Below are 21,399 nucleotides of genomic sequence, written 5' to 3'. Positions count from 1 at the left end.
TTTTACATTTTCACTCATAACTGCATGGATGAATAAATGAATATCCATCGTTACGTACAGATTGTGAGCTAACAGGAATGAAACTGAACATCCTGTCATTCAATGTTTGTGTATGTGTGACTTTATAAAACATTCACTCTCTAATAAACGATGAAACTGATGTGAAGATGTATGAGTGGGTTAACTGTGAGGAGCGACGCTCATTCATTAAAACTTCAACAACAACAACATCTGTCTTCTTCCTCCTGATCACAACAGTTTCTCTCTCTGACTCTCGGCTCTTTCAATAAATGTCCTTTCATGTCTGAATAAAGCAATGTTACATATTCCATGTCTGGAAAGGGCTCAGGTCCGACCTCGTGAGATAAAAGTGACTCACACATGGGACCAACATGTTAAACTACGAAACAAAAATGATAAATACTTGTTAAGGATATTGCGTATAACAGCACTTAAACAGATAACAAGAAACTGGCTCCAAAAAAAACACACATGTCCTCTGACACAGTTCAACAAATATATCAGATACTTAACTTATAAAATCAGGGGGAAATTGAAGCTATTTGAAAAAAGATGGTCAAGTCATTATAATATGGTAAATGAACAATGAATTGAAGCTGTTGTTTTGTGGTTTAGACATTTTAAGGCTGATGGTCACCTAGGGGTGCACTACATGTACCTTACTTGGAGTGAGGACTTGTCTTTTTTTTTTTTTTTGAATTATTTATTTATCTTTTTTTTTTCTTTTCCCCCCTTCTTCCTTATTTTGTTCTGTTTTTGTCTTTACCTATGAAATATGAAATGGGATCAAAGACGTTTTTTCTATTAATTCAGAATTACTAAAACACTGTATAATCAAAGTCAGTACTGTAAAATTGTCATTTATTTATTTATTATTTTAATTTATTGTATAATTTGTTGTATGATGTATCACTGGGTGACAAACCCACACACATCATTTACGTATATCATTTCATGGGTTATATAACATAAGTAAAATGTATGAAATGCCATGATGACAATAAAATAAAGTATAAAAAAAAACGTGTTAAATTGCCATCAGATTAATGTAAAGGCTGCATGTCTAAAAGGGGCTACTTAAAGGTGGCATATTAAGGTTTCTCTGGTTTTCTGTTATTTATATCCTCGTATAATATTGGATGTTAAACATGGTCAAAGTTCCAAAAACTTGAGGTGAACGTATGTAGAAATGCTGCCTGCAAGTCAAAAGTCAGGGCTTCAACCTGCCCCAAACGCTTCGTTTTTTACTTTCCCGATGAGATGACGTCGGAGTTAAGAAGGAGGAAAAGAAGTGAAATCCTGCTACTATACTTTGTTTCATGGTTTGTTGACGTTGCCTCCCTGACAAAGCTTCCTGAAGCTGACCAATCAGAACAGAGTAGGCTCATCAGGAGGGCGGGGCCTTAAAGAGACAGGAGCTAAAACGGCCTGTTTCAGACAGAGGCTGAACTGAGGGGCTGCATAAAGGACCAGTAGAAGATAAATAAGGAGTTTTTAACTGGAAATCATGCAAATATATTCCAGTAGAGCTCCAGATTAAAAGTATAGACCTAGAAATATGCAGAATATGTCTCCTTTAGTAAAGATAGAGAGCATTGTGTGTTACCTCGAGCGTCCCAGTCGATGTGTGTGATGTAGCTGGACGGTCCTTTACAGATCCCCACTCTCTTACTGCTCAGCACGTTGTAGATGTCCACAAAGCTGTCATGTGACGCCACCGCCAGGTATTTACCTGTGTCTATGTGAAAACGACACAGTTAGATTAAAAAGTTAGAAACACAGTAATGTCAATGGGAGTGTGTGTGTGTGTGTGTGTGTGTGTGTGTGTGTGTGTGTACCTGGGGTGAAGCGGACGTCAGATATAGCGTCACGGCGATGGTGGAAGCTCAGCAGATCCTCCAGTGTGTCAGCGTTCACCACCAGCACGCCGCCATCGCTCAGACCAACCACCAACGCCTTCCCATCAGGAGAGAAGGCACAGCAGCGGCCGCCTGGAACACAATTATTCATAAGTCAGCTACTTATCTTACATAAGTTATTGTAAATTAATAATTTAGTTAGTTAAGATGCTTTACATGTTATTCTCTTCTGATTTGTGAAACCCCACTTCCTTTTATCTAGATTAAACATCCTCCAAGTCTGATGTTTCAGATGGATCAGTTTCATCTCTGTGCATCCAGGATGTTTTTAGCCTAGCTTAGCACAAAGACTGGAAGCAGGGGAAACTGCTAGCCTAGCTCCATCCAGAGAGCAAAACTCAACCTTCCACCAACTCCAAGTCTGATTTATATGTTTGTATGTTGTTTATTGAAGAAGTGTAGAAATAGAAAGCCAGACATTGTGGTTACAGTTGCTCCTCCACGTGAAATAAGTGGAGGTCTGGTTAACATGGTGACTACTCGCAGCGCTAGTTTGGTGAACTGCTGTAGCTAGCATGCTAATCGCTAACCCACTAATCAGTCATAATAACTCTCTATTTTCTCTCTACTGTTCTGTTTGCTTCCTCATGGCATTTTGTTCACCATTGCACATAATATTGTTCAATAAAAAGTTGTTTAAAAGGGAAAACAAAGCAAATACTTTGCATGTTAGCTTAGCTTGGTCATTAACTGGACAATAACTTTGCAAAGTTTATTCAAAAGACGTATTTGGACCATCAACTCCTGTCTCTGCAAACCACTGCTCATTTGTGGAATAGTTTTTACTCCGATAAAGGAGTTTAAATAAAAGTGAATCATGCAACACGGCTAAAAAGCTACGATAGCTTCTTCCATGTTGGACTCTCCGTCCCCTCAGTGGTCAGTTCTGTCAAGATGGTTTGCTGACGGTACAAATTTGCAGGTTCAAGCTGAACTCAATATGAGCGATCTGCACGTTATTTATCCACTGATTGAGGTGATTCCATTTCAAATGAACTGAATTCGATGTGAAATATCCAGTGATGGAAAGTAATTAAGTACATTTACTCAAGTACTGTAGTTAAGCACAATTTTGGAAATATTGTACTTTCTACTCCACTACATTTATTTGACAGCTTTAGTTACTTTTCAGATGAAGATTTGACACAATGGATAATATAACAAGCTTTTAAAATACACATTTGTTAAATTTAGGCCTGTTACTACATGACCAATTTGCAGGATGTTTCCTACATCCTGAAATCTTGTTGTGTCTGACATAAAGCTTCACAAAGATATGTGATCAGCAAGGACACAACTGACAATTTGGATGATAATAATAAGCAGGAATGTGATATGTTCAGGATTCACAGTTAATGGACAAAAAGATGTAAAATTTGCGGTCTGGTCCTTTTTTTTTTTTTTTATCTGACCTCTCTTCAGCTTGCGGACGGCCACCATGCGGTGATTGGCTGACGTCTCCCACAGTCGCAGGGTTTTATCGTCGCTGACGGTGGCGCAGACTGGGAGGAGGGGGTGGGAGGCCAGACCCCAAACCTCCCCCTCCATATGACCCTGCACACACACACACACACCCAAACACACAAAAAACATGTTAATCAATAGGAAGACGTACATTTACTACATATTGCAAAGACATTTAACACGTGAAACAAACATTCACAAACACACACTTCTGAATTTATACACATGTTGGTATTTTTATTATCATTAGTGATGTCATAAAAACATTGAAAAATGTTAATTTTAATGGATTTTGTCAATCCAGTTATTATTCTTCATTCCTTGTCTTACTTTAATTTAGGGGAAAATCATGCTCTCAGTTTTAGAAATAAAGTTCCCATAATGCCTTCAGGATGTAAATAGGAAGTATAAGGTTACCATAGATTTTGGCCTATATTTGTTTACATTATGGCAAGAAAAGTCTCTATTAAAAGTATGCAGAATCAGCGATGTACAGACAACTATCACTGGATTACTCTGGTACTGAAAAAAAACTTAAAAATGTGATTCTCAGGCAAGTTCTGCAGTTACAGTCGTCTTAAATTTATGAAGGTTTATTTGCAATGAACATCACAGATGATGATGATGATGATGATGACATCCTCGGGAAGTGTAAGTCACACTGAATCTAAAAAAATATGTGTATCATGTCTGTGTGTTCAGAGAAGAAGGAGTACGGGTTTTGATGCATGTTGCGGCTCACACCTCATATCTCTCCCTCCAGGAACAGCCCCCCCCAAAACCAAGTCTTAACCTTCAAACAGCCCTTTGAAGTAGTAAAGACCCACAATGCAGGAATGTGCTCACTATGATGGTTTAACCTGAAATTGGTCCTCACAACGACAGAAATAGGCTACAAACACATCACTGCACGCCAACATCTAAAAGCACTCAAGTGAGTCACACAGTCAATATCACACACTTCATACAAACACACACACACACACACACACATACACATATTAAATGTGTGAAAAGTGTGAAGAATATTGATCTGTTCCTTTTTTTTATGTGTGAGTGTATGTGTGTGTCCAACTGCTCATCGATCTGCAGCAGACAGCTCTCATCACCATGGCAACAGGTGCCGTACCAGACTACCAGACATCGAAAGAATCCCTGAGGTGCACACACACACACACACACACACCCAGCATCCCCACCTGCACCAGCAGGGTCATGGGTCCGGTCTTGTCGATCTCCAGAACTTCCCCGTTTTTGGTTCCTACCAGGATGTGACCGTGACCCAGAGTGATGGCCCTGATGGACGGGTTGTCCTCCAGCAGCAGACCTACACACACACACACACACACACATAGAGTCGTCATGGAGATCAATCTGTTAAATCTAATAGCTGTGATTTCACACATAGCAGCAGTTAAACCTGCATTAATTGATTTTTTTTTTTTTTTTTGTCCACTTGTTTTCATCAGAAACACGTAGTGAACACAACTCTGACATATCATCAGCTTTTAAGTTGATATGTTGAACTTGTTAGCAAACTGTTGCTTATTTCCACATCCAGCAGTTACGGAGCAACATTATCATTCATTTGGAGTCGTGTTTCTGTCCACCTGGTGAGTGTAAGTCCAATATTCACTCTCTTTTAGCTTCTGTTTTTAACTCTCTACCAACTCCTGAGGGAAATATCTGGCTCTTTAGCTGCTAAATGCTCCACTATGTTCACCAGCTAGTCTACAGCTACCTGTGGTAGTGTACAGTGGCTTTTTACAGCGTTTTCTCTGAAAACAGCTGCCTGCTATGGCCCAAAACGACGCTATGAGAGCGCTGAGAGTGAACCGAAACAGTAAAGACAGATAAACAATGAGCTGAAACTCACTATAAAGCTCCATAAAGCCGAGAGAAGCTGCAGAGTCTCTGATAATTCTCTGTAGGTTCATCACTACGAACCACAACCAACACATTAAACACTGTTATATATCATTACAGCAACTTTAAGCATCAAAGTTCATTCTTGACAGTTAAAAGCTGGTAAAGGGGCCTTGAGATGGGACTTTTTCGTCAAACTACTGTTTTCAGTGCTTTCATGCGTAGATATTTTACAGACTGAGGTGTTTGTCACCATGTGGCCACCTGATGGCAGTGTTGGATAGTTAGACTGTACGTGACAACTCCTTTTTATTTACAGGCTTTTAGCAAAGTCATTACATGTCTCAGCCAGGCTGCCATACACTGTTACATTAAGGACAAGTTGGGCTACTTAGAATTGTCATCAATTTACACAAGAGTTGTACTGTGCATGAAAAATGTCCAACTAGCCTGAATGTCCACATGTTTTCAACACAGGCAAACGATCTGTGTATGACTGGATAAAGGAAAGAAAGGACTTTTTTAGGAAGTGAGGGAAATCTGGAAAGTGATGAAATTTTAGGGGGAAAAAGGTCATTTTTGGAAAGACAGGAAGTATTTGGGGAAAAGAAGAGAAAAGACATATTTGGGAAGAAAAGATATTTTGAGACATTTTTTTAAAAAATTGAGTTTCCGTAAATAAAGGACATTTTGGAAAGTTGTGGTTAGTTTGGGGTGAGGCCTGCAGTGGTAACAGGTGTGTGTGTACCTTTAGAGCCCGGAGACAGCGCCGCTCTCTTGATGGCGTACGTCTTCAGACAACGGTCAAACATGTCGTCCCACAGCTCCACCACGCCGTCCTTCCCACCCGTCACGAAGCCCTGAAAACAAATTATTTCCCTTATTTATTTATTTATTTATTTATTTATTGATCTCTCTGAGTTATTACTACTTTAAAGTGAAATCGGTAAGTGGTGAGAGCAGATTCTTGCTCCGCTAAGACGAAGCATAAACATGTCAGCTGTCCTCATGCACTATTCATTCAGGATAACAGGACCTAACATGTCAAGATTTCACATTTCCATCTCCTCCCTCCTTCCTTCCTTCCTTCTTTTCTTTCCTCTGCTGTGTGTCGACATCCTTCAGTCTTGTCGTCTTCTCCTGACAGGTTTTCTTCTCTCTCTCTCTCTCTGTCTCTCTCTCGTCCTCCCACTCAGCCTTAGATCTTAAAATCTTTTTGATGTCAGTCTTGTTTCCTCTGAAGATTCACACAATTGATGTGTTTTTAAAGAGTCTATTTTTCATTTTTCAGTGTAGAAATCCTCCACTGAAGCCCAGAGTTCTCTGCCACCCTGAACACTCTTAATAATACAATCATTCATTTATAATAAAAAAAATATATTGCTGAGTTAAAACATTAATTTTCAGCTCTAATAGATAGTTGTTTGTACTTTCTGTCTTCATGTAATATTACTGCCTCATAACTCACTTAACGGATGGATCCACAATATTTTAAGTTTGTGAAATAGGTTTTTCTTGCCTTTTCATACTGGCCATTAGAACGACCACACTTAAGCTAATATGAAGCTTAAACTGTCTTATATCTTTCAACGTTACAGTCTTTTCTAGTGCCAAAGTCCCTCTTTTTGTTACTATACTTCCACCGCAGCTCAACAGGGAAACACTGTCCGAGGAAACACAAAGAAGGAATAATATCCGGTATGAACAGGAGGAATGATTACAGCGAGGAAAAACCTCTTTCACTGTTCATATAGACACCTTCACTGTAAATATTGTGAACCCAACCTTTTTCTGATCTATCGTCTTGAATCTTCTTTAGTCTCTTTTTCTTTTGTTTTCTCTTAGTTTAAAAGCAGTAGTGATGGTTCTGTTGTTGATTATATTATACATTTCATTTGTTTCTCATAAAGAGCGTATCCGGTATTTTCAACCTGCAGTTTCCGTGAGTCCTGTTGCTACGTGAAACTCATTCGTCTCATAGACGATGTCATTTGACTCACAGTTGGAGCTCTCCTGGTTCATCTTTTTTTCATCCATCTCATTCATATCAATGAGTGGGGAAAAAACACCTCAATATATAATAATACATTTTATTAATAGAGCACTTTTGTACTTAAAGACATGATATAACCGACTACAATTCAACAGCAACACAAACTACAGCCTCCAAAATACATTTAATCGGCACCTCTGTGAAACAGATTCAACAAAAACTGAAGATTATAACCTTGATGAAGGTGAGATTTATTGCAGGGTCGTTGTATTCGACTGACTGACAGTGATCAGAAATAAGGATTCGGTGTTCACGTGTCCAGTTTCTGTCAAAGAAAAAAGAATATTTGGGTCTCTCAAACCCGGAATAAGGGCTTATCCACATTCCTGATACTAGAATATGTTGTTTACATGCACAAACACATAACTAATGTCTATGTGACGCTGCTGGCTTTACATTTTAATAAGTGATTAAATGACAATTTTAGTAGATTAGCGCAGAGGCAACATTTGTAATAAGACGTTTTTTTGCTTGTGGAAAGACTGTAATTTAGACTTTATCCAGTCACTGTTCACATACAGGAGCTGCAGTATGTTCATGAAAGCACAAAGGAGGATCAAGTTATTCTGAAAACAGAAAAAAAAAAAAAAAAAAAAAAAATCATGTCAGATATGAACTGACAAAGAAATTAGGTTTTGCGGATTTAAAGGAGTTTTTTGGTAAATCCTGCCAACCTCTCTATTGGCTCATCTGTCTGTAAATCCTGTTATATAAACAGAGAGAGTCATATACTGAATGGAGAGAGTGAGCTGAAACATTGAACAGAGGAAAAAAAGAGAGAGGAAGAGAGGGAGGGAGGGAGAGGAGAACAGATGGAGGAAGAAATGATGACAATAAAAAAAAAAAAAAGATCTACTACACGTCTACTCACTCCTACATTTAGATTCTGAGCATTTAGCCGATGTTCACAGACAAAAACATGATTTCTCATAAAACAAAGTTGAAATAATTGAAACTGGTGGTCATAATATAAACCTACAGGATCGTTAAATTATCCAAGGAAGTCCTGAATTTCTATGATAAGTAATACTGAGGATATTGTGGAGGGAAAAAACACTTCATGACTCTATTGTTGAGCTGTGGTGTTCATATGCAAGCAGAAACCTCTAATATCTGACATTTGAGAGTCAGCAGGGGTGTGTTGTTGGAAGATTCAGGTCAGAATAGAAACAATCATCTCACATGAGCTGCAGCCACTCTCTCATTGTGAATAAAGAGCTGCTATACAGCTATTACAGTCTGGGGAAGATTGTATTTGACGAGCTACAAAATCATTTCAATACTAACAATATATTACAAAATTCACCATAGCAACCATAGCACCAAGACTGCTTTGTTCAAGGTAGTAAAGTACCAGAGAATTTCGATTGTTTTAGACAATCGCCCTCATTTTGTTAAGATTTGAGGGCTGATACACTTGATCATTGCATTTTATTATTATGCTTTTGTTATTTTAGGCAACGTCATGTCACAGACATTTGATATTGATTATGGTGTTCCTCAAGGAAGCATTCTGGGTCCTCTTCTATTTTCTTTATATGTCAGCTCCCTCTGGGCAACATTATTATTCAGCAGGATGTCAAATATCACTGTTACACAGATGATACACTGTTGTATATCTTTGTTTCATCAGATTCTTTCAACATTATCTGTCTCACTAATATCAATATTTGAATGAGTAGAAAACAGAGTTTACTTGTAGAAAAGTAGTGAGACAGAGATGGCAGTCAGTGTTTAATTTTGATACTTAAAGGGGACATATTCTGCACATTTCCAGCTCTATATTTATATTCTGGGGCTCTACTGGAATATCTTTGCATGATTTACAGTTAAAAACTCCTTATTTATCTTCTACTGGTCTGGTGTATTAAAGTGCTATATTCCCATTTCAGCTGGACCTTCTGACTTTCCTGATTCATGAAGCAGATCATGTAAAAGCATCTCTCTCTCTTTCACACACATACATCTGCCCTCCTCACCTTGTCGAGGGAGAACATGGCGAACACCGGTCCATCGTGCGCTTTGACTGTTTTTAGCAGCAGCGGTTCCTTCCAGATGTAAACATCTCCAGTGGCAGCACCAGTGAACACCAGCGCCTCACTGCGACCGTAACACACCGACATCATGGTCTCCGGTCGGCTGACACTCCTGAACGCACCACGCCTGAAGGTCAGACCGCCACCTGGAGGACAAAGAGAGAAATACTCGATCAGAAGAATTAAAGATCACTGTTGGAGCTCACTGCCACAGCTATTAACATGAAGTTGAGGACAAAATAACAAGAGATATCCACCAATGTCAGATTATTTGCAGCCAAATATTGCCCATATTGTAAGAAAAAACTTAAAATATTAATTCTGGAAAATAAATGAGACTTTTCTTGGGTTTCATGAGCCTAAAGGTCACAAGAATTCACAGATGTTACACACAAGAGGACACACTGAGTTAGATATTCTCTCGTGGGACACTGGCTGTTGTAGCAGCAAAATGTCAGCAAAGGACAGTAAAGTATAAATAACTTTATGGTGAACAAGTGGGGAATTACATGTAACACAAATTGTGAGTACAACACCAAAAAATGGTAAAATAAAATATACCCCTAAACGTGGACTCCTGAAAGAAATTGACAAGAGTTTTTTACTGTAATACACCTGATTGTATTAACTCCATCCACCTAACATCCCCTTTTAACATTCTTAAATAAAAATTAACACCCTAAAATAATATTAATAATGTTTTTTTATTTATAGAGCACTTTTCAGAACCCTTGTCACAAAGAGCTTCACTTAGGGCAGCAAATTAAAATTGATTTTATGGTTGGCACTGGCTATGGAAGCGGTGCAATAATTTACCGACTACTGACACAGAACAGGAATCTGTGCCAGAAGTTCACAGGCTGTTGGTCTGGACTGGTTTTCCGTGCCGATAGTTTGTTCTGTTGGTACGGAATGGGTTAGGGTTAGGGTTAGGGCATTTTTACTGCATTTTACTGTTTCAGAATATTTTCTTTTGCAGATGCTGTTGAACCCAGAGTGAAACATCCTGCCTGCAGTTTTACCTGCATGTTGCCAGAACTTGATGTGTTTGATTCCCACAGTGACCAGTTTGTCCATCAGCATGGGATTACACTTCACCACAAATATTTTCTCCTTATGACCCCTGCAGAAAAAAACACATACACACAATTACATGCAGTCGGATAAACACGTAAAAGAAGATATGTACTCTGGCTTTTACTGTACTTAAACTATAAATACTGCCAGTAGTTTAAAGTATAAGACAGTAGTCGTTAGGTGTTGTCCTCTCCTCCATCTCAAGCAGTCAAGGCAGCCAGTGGATTTTCTTTTTTACTGTTCCTGGCAGTAGTTTACAGTAGTATTAGCTGTAGTTTTTTTACAGTACCTGTCAGTAGTTTACAGTAGTATCAGTTGTAGTTTTTTTTACAGCAACTGGTAGTAGTTTTATAGTATAGTTGTAGTTTTTACAGTACCTGGCAGTAATTTACAGTAGTTTACAGTAGTATTGGTTGTAGTTTTTACAGTGCCTGGTAGTAATTTACCGTAGTATTGGTTGTAGTTTTTTACAGTACCTGGTAGTAATTTACAGTAGTATTGTTTGTAGTTTGTTTGTTTTTACAGTGCCTGGCAGTAATTTACAGTAGTTTACAATAGTATTGGTTGTGCTTTTTTACAGTACCTGGCAGTAATTTACAGTTGTATTGGTTGTAGTTTTTTTACAGTAGTTTACAGTAGTATTGGTTGTGGTTTTTTTACAGTACCTGGCAGTAATTTACAGTAGTATTGGTTGTTGTTTTTTACAGTAGTTTACAGTAGTATTGTTTGTGGGATTTTTTTTACACTACCTGGCAGTAATTTACAGTACTATTGGTTGTAGTTTTTTACAGTAGTATTGGTTGTTTTTTTTAACAGTACCTGGCAGTAATTTACAGTAGTATTGGTAGTAGTTTTTTACAGTACCTGGCAGTAGCGAGTTTCTCTCCTCTCTTCCAATCCCAGACTATAATTGAATGTCCGTCATCGACTCCCACTGAGACCAGACTCTTTCCATCAGCTGGATCAGAAACAGAGAGAAAATATATCAGGAGGAGGTTGTTGCCTTCTTCACATCGGAGCCATTTTTAACAACACAGGAAGGAAAACTCAAGCTGGAGGACCAAGAGGAATATTTTGAGGTACTTCAGAGTCAAATAGACAGCAGATAGAAAATACCCTTACTTAAGTATTGTTTTTAAGTATAACTTTGAGGATTGGTGCTTTACTTTAGTGTCTCGATTTTCTACATATGAGACTTAATACTTTGGCAGTTTGTGTGATTTTAAATTGCTATCTATTACCTGCTGTTTAAGAAATAGCAAGACTAGATAGAAGAAAGTCACACCTGGTGTTTTTCTGTGAAATTTCAAACACCAGTGTTGTCCTGACGCATATAAACTGGCTAGAATATGCCACTATCCTGTCAACTTTTCTGATAAGCAGAAATTTTATCACAACCAATCCCCACAAATGGCCAGTTTAATCTCCTGTAGGACCGAAAAGTTCGTTGTTGTGCCCCTACATGGAGCTGAAATGGTTAATAAGTCGATTAGTTCATTGACAGAAAAATAACAGGCAAAAACTTTGATAATTGATTAATCATTGAAGTCATTTTTTAAGCAAATGTCTCAAATGTGAATATTTTTTATATCCATTTCCCAGTTTTCCATGATAGTTTTCCATAGAGCTTATGTTCTATTCACGTCTTGCTTCTAATGTGGTTTCCTACTTACAATACTCCTATAATGGAATAATACTACCTAGCCCTCAGTTTTCCATGTGCAGTTTGATACAACACAACAAAAGAGCTCAATACCAACTAAAACTTCAAATTCAATTTTGACAGAGTCCTTCTTCAACACCAAGACACACACGAAGGAGGATAAAGGACCTGTCGACGCTCATACTGGACTTAACTGCTGCTAATTTATCCACTGATGCCAATCAAATAATGCAACATGGCCAATGTGTGCACTAGACCAAAATGGCAGACTTTTATAGTTATTTATTACATATTCCACATATGGTTTTCTTATAACTTTAAAAGTATTTTGATCTTTGTGATCAACAGTATTTTTCTTTCTTTCCTATCTACTGTGTGTGTGTATGGCGAGCTGCTGCATGTAAATATCCTGACAGGTATAAATAAAGTACCTGAGAAGTCCAGAGCACACACTCCTCTCTGGTGAAATCCTTTCAGCAAAGAGAGACACTTCAGCGTCTGGATGTCCCACACATGGATGGCCGGGTCCCTCCCCACCTGAACACACACATTACATCATTATTATCAACATAATTCAACATATTTATGCCAATTAATTAAACCTGCGACTAAAAATCTTGGTGTAACATTTGATCCCAGCTTGAATTTTAAACTACATCTGTCATCTTAGGAACATTTCATTCAGCTGGGTGTGTGTGTGCGTACCTGTCCTGTAGCAGCGTAGTCCTTCAGCGGGTGGATGCTGAGACTCAGGATGTCGTCATCATGGCCGAGATAGAAGCGCTGACTGTGCAGCTGCCGGTTGTAGACCACACCCACCGCCGCCACGTGGTACAACACCTCCCCGCCCTGAGTGTAGAACAGGTTGTTCCTGCAGTCGTAACCACGGTACCTGCGCGCACACACACACACACACACAGTAAAAGTTGAAGCAGCTGAATGGAGTTTGTGTGTTGCAGCAAAAGTTGTAATCTATAAACATAAAACTCTCCTGGTTGAATCATAAGTACAAAAGACGAACAACTGTGTTAGAAAATATCTGGTTCTTTGATAAAAGGTTAAAAGTAATGAGGACATAAAAGCTTCAAGGTAAGAGATAACTATGACTCCCTGGGTGAATTTTGGCAAGAAACATCCAATCAGAGCTTTAAATTCTCATCTTTTACAGATTCTTACATAAAAGTGACTCAAATGTTTATTCAGGCATGAGACCAACATGTAAAGCTGACATCACACTCACATAAAGAGGTGCATGTGTCAAACAGCTTATATAGATAAACTGATGAGTTACCCGTGCACAAACTGCAGCCGGAGACCCTGGTCTGGACCTCGTTGTCTCTTTAAAGATCCGACTTGTTGTTTCTTCTCTCTGCTTTGTTGTCGTAACTGAGGCAGGTCCTCCTTATACACCTGTAAATACACACACATTCATGTCTCATAATTAAATCATTAACGGTCAATATGAAAGTGTAGGACATACTGATGAAGGGTTGGGAGCGAGAATGTAAACACTCCTATCTGCCCAAATATCAGACAGACAACATACTTGGTTGTACAGATTATTAGAAACAATAAGGAAGCAATAAGGATTTTATGAATGAACACAATATCTGATTACTGTAACACAAAAGAACAGGTGGAGTTTTGTTTTAATTAAACTTGACTTTGAACTTGACCATCAATAAACTGTAAAATCCCTTCAGGCTGCAGCGACGTTTCTCTCTTTTGACATTCAAGTGTGTTTGGCTGCATTTTCCTCTGAATTAACATTCTGACCATCTCACCTTCCACCTGCTGCTTGCATTGCCTTGTAATTGTTTTGTGCATCATTGATTTGTCTTATTAGAGCTGTAACTAACGATTATCGCAGCCGCAAACTCAATGAAAACCTCAGTGCACATTTGCACTAAAAAAAAAACCCCATTTTCTCAGTAAATCTGTCCATGAATCTTTGTGTTAATTAGAACATAAAACTGAGACAGTCTGCTGGGTTTTACACCCTCAGCCTGCTCATTTTTCATGGAAATGATTGTGCCGAGAGTGAGTCGGCGTGTTTCAGCTGTCTGAGAGTTTTTCACAGGGAGAGACTTTGCTCCCAGGAGGTTTTTTTTTGGGGGGGGGGACTGGCAGCACTCTACTTTCACTCTGCTTTCCATTTACAAAACGGGAATATTTCTGAAGCGTCACGGCGGATCAGCGCTGTGAGGTACAGACCATTTAACTGTGACTGGAATCCAGACTCGCTGATTTCTCCTCACTGTGTGATAAAAATATATCAAAAACACACATTTTCTATTTCACCTTGGGGAGGAGAGAGCTTAACATTGATGCCTGAAGGCTTTGAACTCAAACACATCTTCCCTTTTTTACTATTTAACTTTTCATTTTAATTTCCTAATAATCTAAATATATATAAAAACACATTTCCATTTCATTTGAGGTGCTTCAAAGTGAATGTGAGCTAAAAATTTATCACTAGTGTCACTAATTAACTGAAAAATACATAGTGAGAATGAAAAAAGTCTGATGGAAGGAATAAAGGACGAGAAGAAGGGCAGGCCAAGGATATGAGAATACAATAAATAAAATAATACACAAATTCATGTTTTCCTGCTCTTTCCAATTAAACTTTGAAGCCGCTGATAAACAAACATGCTCTCTCTCTATCTGTCTTTGTCACGCACACACTTCGAGCTCTATCTCCAAACAGCACATTGTTGCGCCCTGCAAACAGTATTCACAGGGACGTGCGCCCGGCAGCGGCTGGCGGTGCAGATAAGGCGTCTTTTACTATCGCCATGGCAACCGCACAAAGCCCCCCCGCTGCTCTCTGGCTGATGGGGAATATGGATGAGGAGCTGATATAGTTACAACACAATCAGCACACATGTCCAAAGCTGCTCTGCTGAAACAACTCTGGACCAGCTAAAGGTTGCGACTGTGGATCGCCATGGCAACTAATCTACATAGTTGTAGCTAATTTGTAGGTTGAGGTCTTCATTTGCACTCGATCCGTAAAACCTGATCTGATTCAAACACAGCCAGACCCGACTCGAATAGACCCGAGGACTATAAATGTATAAATTTATATAAATAACTGAAAGTCCTATTTTCACCTGTTTAAAATCTGCGACTCAAAATTCATTTAACAGCATAAATCTACTGACTTTCCTAAAATAAGTTCAGCTTCAGTTCACTTGTCAGAACTTTTTTCTCTTCCTTGTCAACTATTTGCATAAAACAGCTGGTTTTACCTCCTTCTTCTTCTCCTTTAACACTTCTATTGTGTTAGGGTCAAATTTGACCCGTTATCAAGTTTAGATGCGTGAAACATACTTTTCATTTTTTCTGATCAAAACAAGGCTTCATTACATCCTCCACCATGGCCTACGGAATATGATGAAACACATTTTGATCTTTTTTCTTTTTTTTAAATGCCTATCAAAAAAAAAACAGGTCACATTTGACCCAGTTGTTTATGCAGAGAAATACATATTAAATGATGCCAAACCATCATGAATAACAAAAAATACAACAAAACAAAAATAATAGTAATAAAATCCAATAAAAAATAGTATAATAATATTATGTAATAATATTGTTATTATGTTTCATGCCAAGAAAGCATATTGAGTTGAATTCAATTGTAGAGTGGAACGCAGCAAATATGATCCCAAGCAGGCTTTCTCGTGCTTTATTTCTCACATTTCACCACACATCTGGCTCAGCATGCACACACACAGACACACACACACACACACAGACACACACACACACACACATATACATATACACACACCATGCTGGAGATGACACTTGTTATGTGCTTGATATGTAGTATATGCAGTCAATTTTGAGCCATAACACAACAGATATAACAGTAATTGCTCATTTTAACATATAAAAAAATATAAACAAGTTATTTTGGGAATTATTTTGTTTATCATTAGCTTCTCATGGTCTTATAATGTATTTTTCTGTTCTGTTCATCATAAGCAATAAAATAGATAAATTGTGCCTATTTTAAACTAAAAACGATTTGTACATTGTAAGTTAAATGTGGTCTAAGGTACATAAAATATCAAAGTAAGTATACATATATTGTGGTTATGGTTGAATAACAAGTCACTTAGCAGATAAAACATGTTTCTGGATGATAATTAGTTTTTTTTCAGTGCTTGTTAATGAATTCAAACACGGGTCAAATTTGACCCATTAACACTAAAGGTGTAAACCCTTTTCTAACACATTAACGTTGGTAAATGGTAAATGGACTGTACTTGTATAGCGCCTTTCTAGTCTTCCAACCACTCAAAGCGCTTTTTACACTACGAATCACATTCACCCATTCACACACATTCATACGCTGAATGGGTACAGGGGAACGTTAACTTGTTCCTCATGTTGGCAAAGGAAACCTCCATTTTTCTGTTCATGTTACAGTTTAAATTCTCCTCTCGCCTCTAAACGCACCATTTTCTCCCGCAGTGCTTGTGATCACATGATCAGAGCTGATAGCACGTATGCTCAGGTCCATTCGGATTCACTCGTGGATATATTGACATACAGATCTGAGACCTGCGGCAGTCAAGCGCCCTAAAGATTAGACTTGATTAGGCAGAGAGGGACGGACCTCTATGTGTAGGTCATACCTGTCTGTCATAATTGATCTGTGTTTCCTGCTCGATGTCGGAGTCGAGCTCCGGGACGTCCGACACATCGCTGTCTGACTCCTCACTGTTAGAGTCTCCGTGACTGTCTAAAGAGGAGAGACAGACAGACAAAAGCTCAGTTTAATCAAATTACCTCAAATTTGGCCATCTCTACTTCCTGTTGTCGGGCACGCACGATGCTCTGCAAAGGAATGAATGATTATAATGGACAACTCATTCACGATCATCTTGGCTTTAAAGGACAGCAGCAATATGAGATCATTTCCTCCTCAAATTAATTCTGACATGTTTAACTAAACAAAAGAAAAAACATATTTACGACACATGCATTCGAGAGGACTGAAGCTTATATGAGTCTTCAGCAGTCTGAGTTAGTCATATCAAGTGGATATCTGACACATTTACAGTCTTTTTAGCATCAAATACCCTCTTTGTGTTTCCTCGGACAGTGTTTCCCTGTTGAGCTGCAGGTGGAAGTATAGTAACAAAAAGAGGGACTTTGGCACTAAAAAGACTGTAATGTTGAAAGATATCTACTTGATTTGACTCATTTGGACGCTGAAGCTTCATATTAGCTTCAGACTGTGGATTTTGTCCTCCATCACTTAGACCTTCAGACCGACATCAGCTCTGTGAATGAAATTCAGATGAAACGGGTCAATGCGTTTATGCAGCAGGATGCCAACACAGAAGGCTCAGCAAAAAAAACAACAGCGGTCATCCAGCAAAAAAGTTGAACCGGACTCAACTTTTGCTGCAACGCAACATCTTTCAACAAGGCGCTGTATTGGCCAATCACATACATGCAAACATGCACATTCCTGATAGATTACTTTGCAAAGTGAACGCCGTGTTTCCACTGTTTACCTTGCAATCATCACAATGAACGGAGTTGTAAAATCCTGTCTGAGTATTACAAACCACTGCACTGTGTTTTAGCTTCTGATAATCCTTTGAATGCATCATCTGTAGGTCCAACTACACTTCCTGGATTGTATTTCATTGTCTCACCAGTATGTTAAACACAAGTCTCCACCACCGCAGCCCGTGTGGCAGCCTTACATTGTAAGTGCATTATGAGGAGATCTTCTAATGGTCTGTCTGAACAGGAGGAATGAAAAGGGGGTCTCTACAGCCAGATTAAGAAAACCTGGAACCACGTCAGGGACACCAATTCACAGCAAAGACCACTGGAGCCTCTCAAAGAGACCTGAAACCAACTAGAGAAGCGTTGTTTACATCTGCTGAACTCTCCATCGTTTCCCTACCTTGTATGTTGACGTCCACTCCTCCGTTCATCACAGACTCAGGAAGGAACCTCCACTGGAAGAGGGCGTGGTCGGCTCCACCCGTGGTCAGCACCCACTGCAGGTCATGTGACCAGCGGACGTTAGTCACGTGGGCAGAATGGCCGATGTACTTCTTGAATTTGGCTCCTTGGGGGGAAAAAAAGAGACGACTCACGTTTAACAACAAAACAATGAGGTTAAAGTGTAAAAGATATAAAAGAAAAGAAAGATGGAGACCTTTCCTGAGACAGGGGAACCGGTAGAGCTTAACGAGGCCGAGGTCGTCCCCGGTAACGAGCACGGCGGCAGAGTGATTGGCATCCACGGCGTTGACCTCTATTAGATCTGAGTATTTAGGCCAGATACCGCTGACCTCTGAGCCCAGGACGCCACTCCAGGACGCCCAGCGCTGACCTTTCACCTCCTCCTTACTGACGACCGGCTTCCCCACTGCAGCGGCGGGAAAGGAGAATTATGAAGTTAACTTTCGACGAAATACTAAATTCACTTTGTCATTTCTGTAGATAATGTTCCTATTTCCAGCCTATTTGCAGATTTTTATCATCGACAATCTCCTGCGACAGACAGAAACAAGCAGAGGAAATGTGTGGATGGTGCAGATTCTAATCCTCCACACTGAATCTGTTCTGAGTCGAAGCTGAGTGGGTTTCTGTTGGTGGACGTGTTGTGTGTTGTGTGAAATCTTGTGTGGAGACAATGAACAGTCTGCTACATCAGCACCACACACACAGCCTCCTGCAGTCTTGTGTGTGTGTTTTTTTTGTGGTATGATTCTGTCTGATTTCTTTCTTTCCTCCTTCCTTCATTTTCCTGAATGTTTAAATACATTTGAGAAACGTGAGGCTGAAAGCGTGAATGTGGAGACTCACTGGGCATCCGGTAGAAGAGGCGTTCTCCAGCTCCGTCGTTGCTCTGCAGGATCTTGCTGTCCAGAGACCAGTCCAGGTGTGTGATAAAACTGGTGGATTTACTGCATTCTCCTACCTGCAGACAGACAAACAGAACAAAAAGACAAAACTGAACTCAAATCATGTCTATACATAGGAAGTTTTTTGTTGTTCTTCATCTGAGAATAAAATGATACATCATGCATTTTAGCAAAAGAGACACGATAGCTGTTTTCTAACTTCTTTAAAGAGGAGATATTCTGCACATTTCCAGCTCTATATTTATATTCTGGGGCTCTACTGGAATATCTTTGCATGATTTCCAGTTAAAAACTCCTTATTTATCTTCTACTGGTCCTTTATGCAGCCCCTCAGTTCAGCCTCTGTCTGAAACAGGTCGTTTTAGCTCCTGTCTCTTTAAGGCCCGCCTCCTGATGAGTCCACTCTGTTCTGATTGGTCAGCTTTCAGGAAGCTTCCTCCGGCTCCGGAGGCTACGTAAACAAACTATAGTAGCAGGATTTCACTTCTTTTTCTCCTTCTTTACTCCAAATGTCAACTTCTCAAATCCATCCGTACATGTTCAAGCCGAAATATGAGAGTGAACAACAGATGAAAAACCTTAGCAACCACCTTAGCAACAAAGACTACGAAACGGATGGCTGTTTATGGGCATGTGCAACAAGTTGATGTCAGCTCGTCTGCAAGGTAGAAAAAAAATGAGGTATTCAGAGCAGGTTGAAGCCCTGACTTTTGACTTGCAGGCAGCAAGTTCTGAAACTTTGACCTTGTTTAACATCAGAAAACCACAAAAAGCAGAATATGTCCTCTTTAAGTTAGTTTTAGACATCTGTGTGTTTCCTAACTGGCTGACATGGCTCCACCCCTACCTTCTTGTATCTCTGGGCGACAGCGTAGATGTCCACGAGTCCGTCATTGGAGCCGACGGCGAGATACGCTCCATCCGGAGAAAACTTCATCTCATGGATCACCTCCTTCCTGTCTTTGATGTGAACGACCTCCGTCATGTCTCTGAGACGGAGGGAGACAAATATCCTGTTAATACCATGTTGTTGCACTTACGGTCATGTTTTAGTTTTTCTTTTTATTTGTCTGATTTGTTTATTGAATTGTGTTTGCGTGTCACCTGACTCTCAGCACTGTGAAGGATCCGTCCTTCATGCCAAGAGCCAGCTGGGATCCGTCCACGCTGAACGCCACGCTCCGTACCGCCTCCTCCATGTTACAGCGAGCGATGAGGGCGTGATCCACCAGACTCCACAACCTGACACACACACACACACAGATGCAGCTATATTTAGTCAGATACACACTTAGAGGTATTTCTCCATTACTGTAACCTGAATTTTAAAGATCATGTAAGACTTGGAAGCATCTTTTGTACATATGGTCTGGGAAAGTTCGTCTTCCCGTTCTGGCACAAAACTCTACATTACTTAGGAAACTGGCTGGATTCCACGCTGCTGTCGAGTCCTCAGCTCTGTGTCCTCGAGGGCAGGACAGAAGATACTCTAAAAACTGCATAATCGAAAGAACGGATGGACGAAATGATCAGGACCGCTTCTTATGAAAAGATGTTGGCAAGAATTAATAGAGAGCAAAAAGTGACTGAAATGTGGAATAATTGTTGGTGTGTCTTAAATAACTAAAATTAATGTAGAGTTCTGATTTTAATTGCTGCTTTCATGCACTTATAATATGAATTTACTGCTATTTATTTATGTAAAGTGTAATGAATGGCTGTTTTTTTTTTACTGCTGCTTAGTACACTCTTGATTTAAAGGGCACCTATTCTGCACATTTCTAGCTCTATATTTATATTCTGTATATCTACTGGAATATATTTGCATGATTTACAGTTAAAAACTCCTTATTTATCTTATATATCTTTAAGGCCCCCTACCCAATGAGCCCATTCTCTTCTGATCGGTTAACCCCGTCTCGGCCGACTTCTGGCGGCTACGTAAACCCTTTTTCTTGTTTCTTAATTCAAAATGTCAACTTCTAAAATCCATCTGTACATGTTCGACGTGGAATCCTCCCAGCAGCAACCAAAGGCTACAGAACAGACGGCCATTTGTGGACACGTGTGACAAGCCGACGTCAGCAAGGCAGAAAAAAAGCGTTGTTAGTGAAGCCCTGAGTTTTGACTTGCAGGCACAGAGTTTTGGTACTATGATCATGTTTAACATCCAACATCAGAACAGGATATAAATAACAGAAACCACAAAAAGCTGAATATGTTCCCTTAAGAAATAAAACATTTTCCTTCCAAGAACATGTAAGACAGTGGTAGTTAATGTGTTGCTGTACTAATCTTTAAATAGCACTGTGAGAAGCTGCTTTTGCCTCCTGTGTGTTATAAAAGACTAATTGTTTCAAAAATAACCGCATATTACGACAGTAAATCT

At 39.4% G+C, this 21,399-nt stretch overlaps 2 protein-coding genes across 3 annotated transcripts in view; one reads left to right on the top strand and one right to left on the bottom strand.

Annotated features, from left to right (window-relative positions):
- The window catches only part of LOC121911227 (G-protein coupled receptor 4-like), a 723,099-nt gene that overhangs the window by 54,615 nt on the left and 647,085 nt on the right, over nucleotides 1-21,399 (top strand). The gene's annotated exons all lie outside the window — the stretch shown is intronic.
- Nucleotides 1-21,399, bottom strand: part of LOC121911174 (echinoderm microtubule-associated protein-like 6) — a 92,954-nt gene that overhangs the window by 27,014 nt on the left and 44,541 nt on the right. For both annotated transcript variants that reach the window (XM_042432415.1, XM_042432416.1), the window contains exons 9-25: nucleotides 20,115-20,252; nucleotides 19,858-19,999; nucleotides 18,952-19,066; nucleotides 18,299-18,511; nucleotides 18,041-18,208; nucleotides 16,752-16,858; nucleotides 13,391-13,509; nucleotides 12,805-12,991; nucleotides 12,531-12,636; nucleotides 11,301-11,394; nucleotides 10,382-10,482; nucleotides 9,303-9,505; nucleotides 6,019-6,130; nucleotides 4,604-4,731; nucleotides 3,353-3,494; nucleotides 1,860-2,012; nucleotides 1,628-1,759 (exon numbers count right to left, since the gene is read on the bottom strand). In XM_042432415.1, the coding sequence (XP_042288349.1) occupies nucleotides 1,628-1,759; nucleotides 1,860-2,012; nucleotides 3,353-3,494; nucleotides 4,604-4,731; nucleotides 6,019-6,130; nucleotides 9,303-9,505; nucleotides 10,382-10,482; nucleotides 11,301-11,394; nucleotides 12,531-12,636; nucleotides 12,805-12,991; nucleotides 13,391-13,509; nucleotides 16,752-16,858; nucleotides 18,041-18,208; nucleotides 18,299-18,511; nucleotides 18,952-19,066; nucleotides 19,858-19,999; nucleotides 20,115-20,252 (2,360 nt within the window). The remainder of the gene's footprint in view (nucleotides 1-1,627; nucleotides 1,760-1,859; nucleotides 2,013-3,352; nucleotides 3,495-4,603; nucleotides 4,732-6,018; nucleotides 6,131-9,302; nucleotides 9,506-10,381; nucleotides 10,483-11,300; nucleotides 11,395-12,530; nucleotides 12,637-12,804; nucleotides 12,992-13,390; nucleotides 13,510-16,751; nucleotides 16,859-18,040; nucleotides 18,209-18,298; nucleotides 18,512-18,951; nucleotides 19,067-19,857; nucleotides 20,000-20,114; nucleotides 20,253-21,399) is intronic.

The sequence above is a fragment of the Thunnus maccoyii genome, chromosome 14, assembly GCF_910596095.1.
Source record: "Thunnus maccoyii chromosome 14, fThuMac1.1, whole genome shotgun sequence".
Classification (NCBI taxonomy): domain Eukaryota; kingdom Metazoa; phylum Chordata; class Actinopteri; order Scombriformes; family Scombridae; genus Thunnus; species Thunnus maccoyii.
This window is presented reverse-complemented; position numbering and strand designations above follow the sequence as displayed.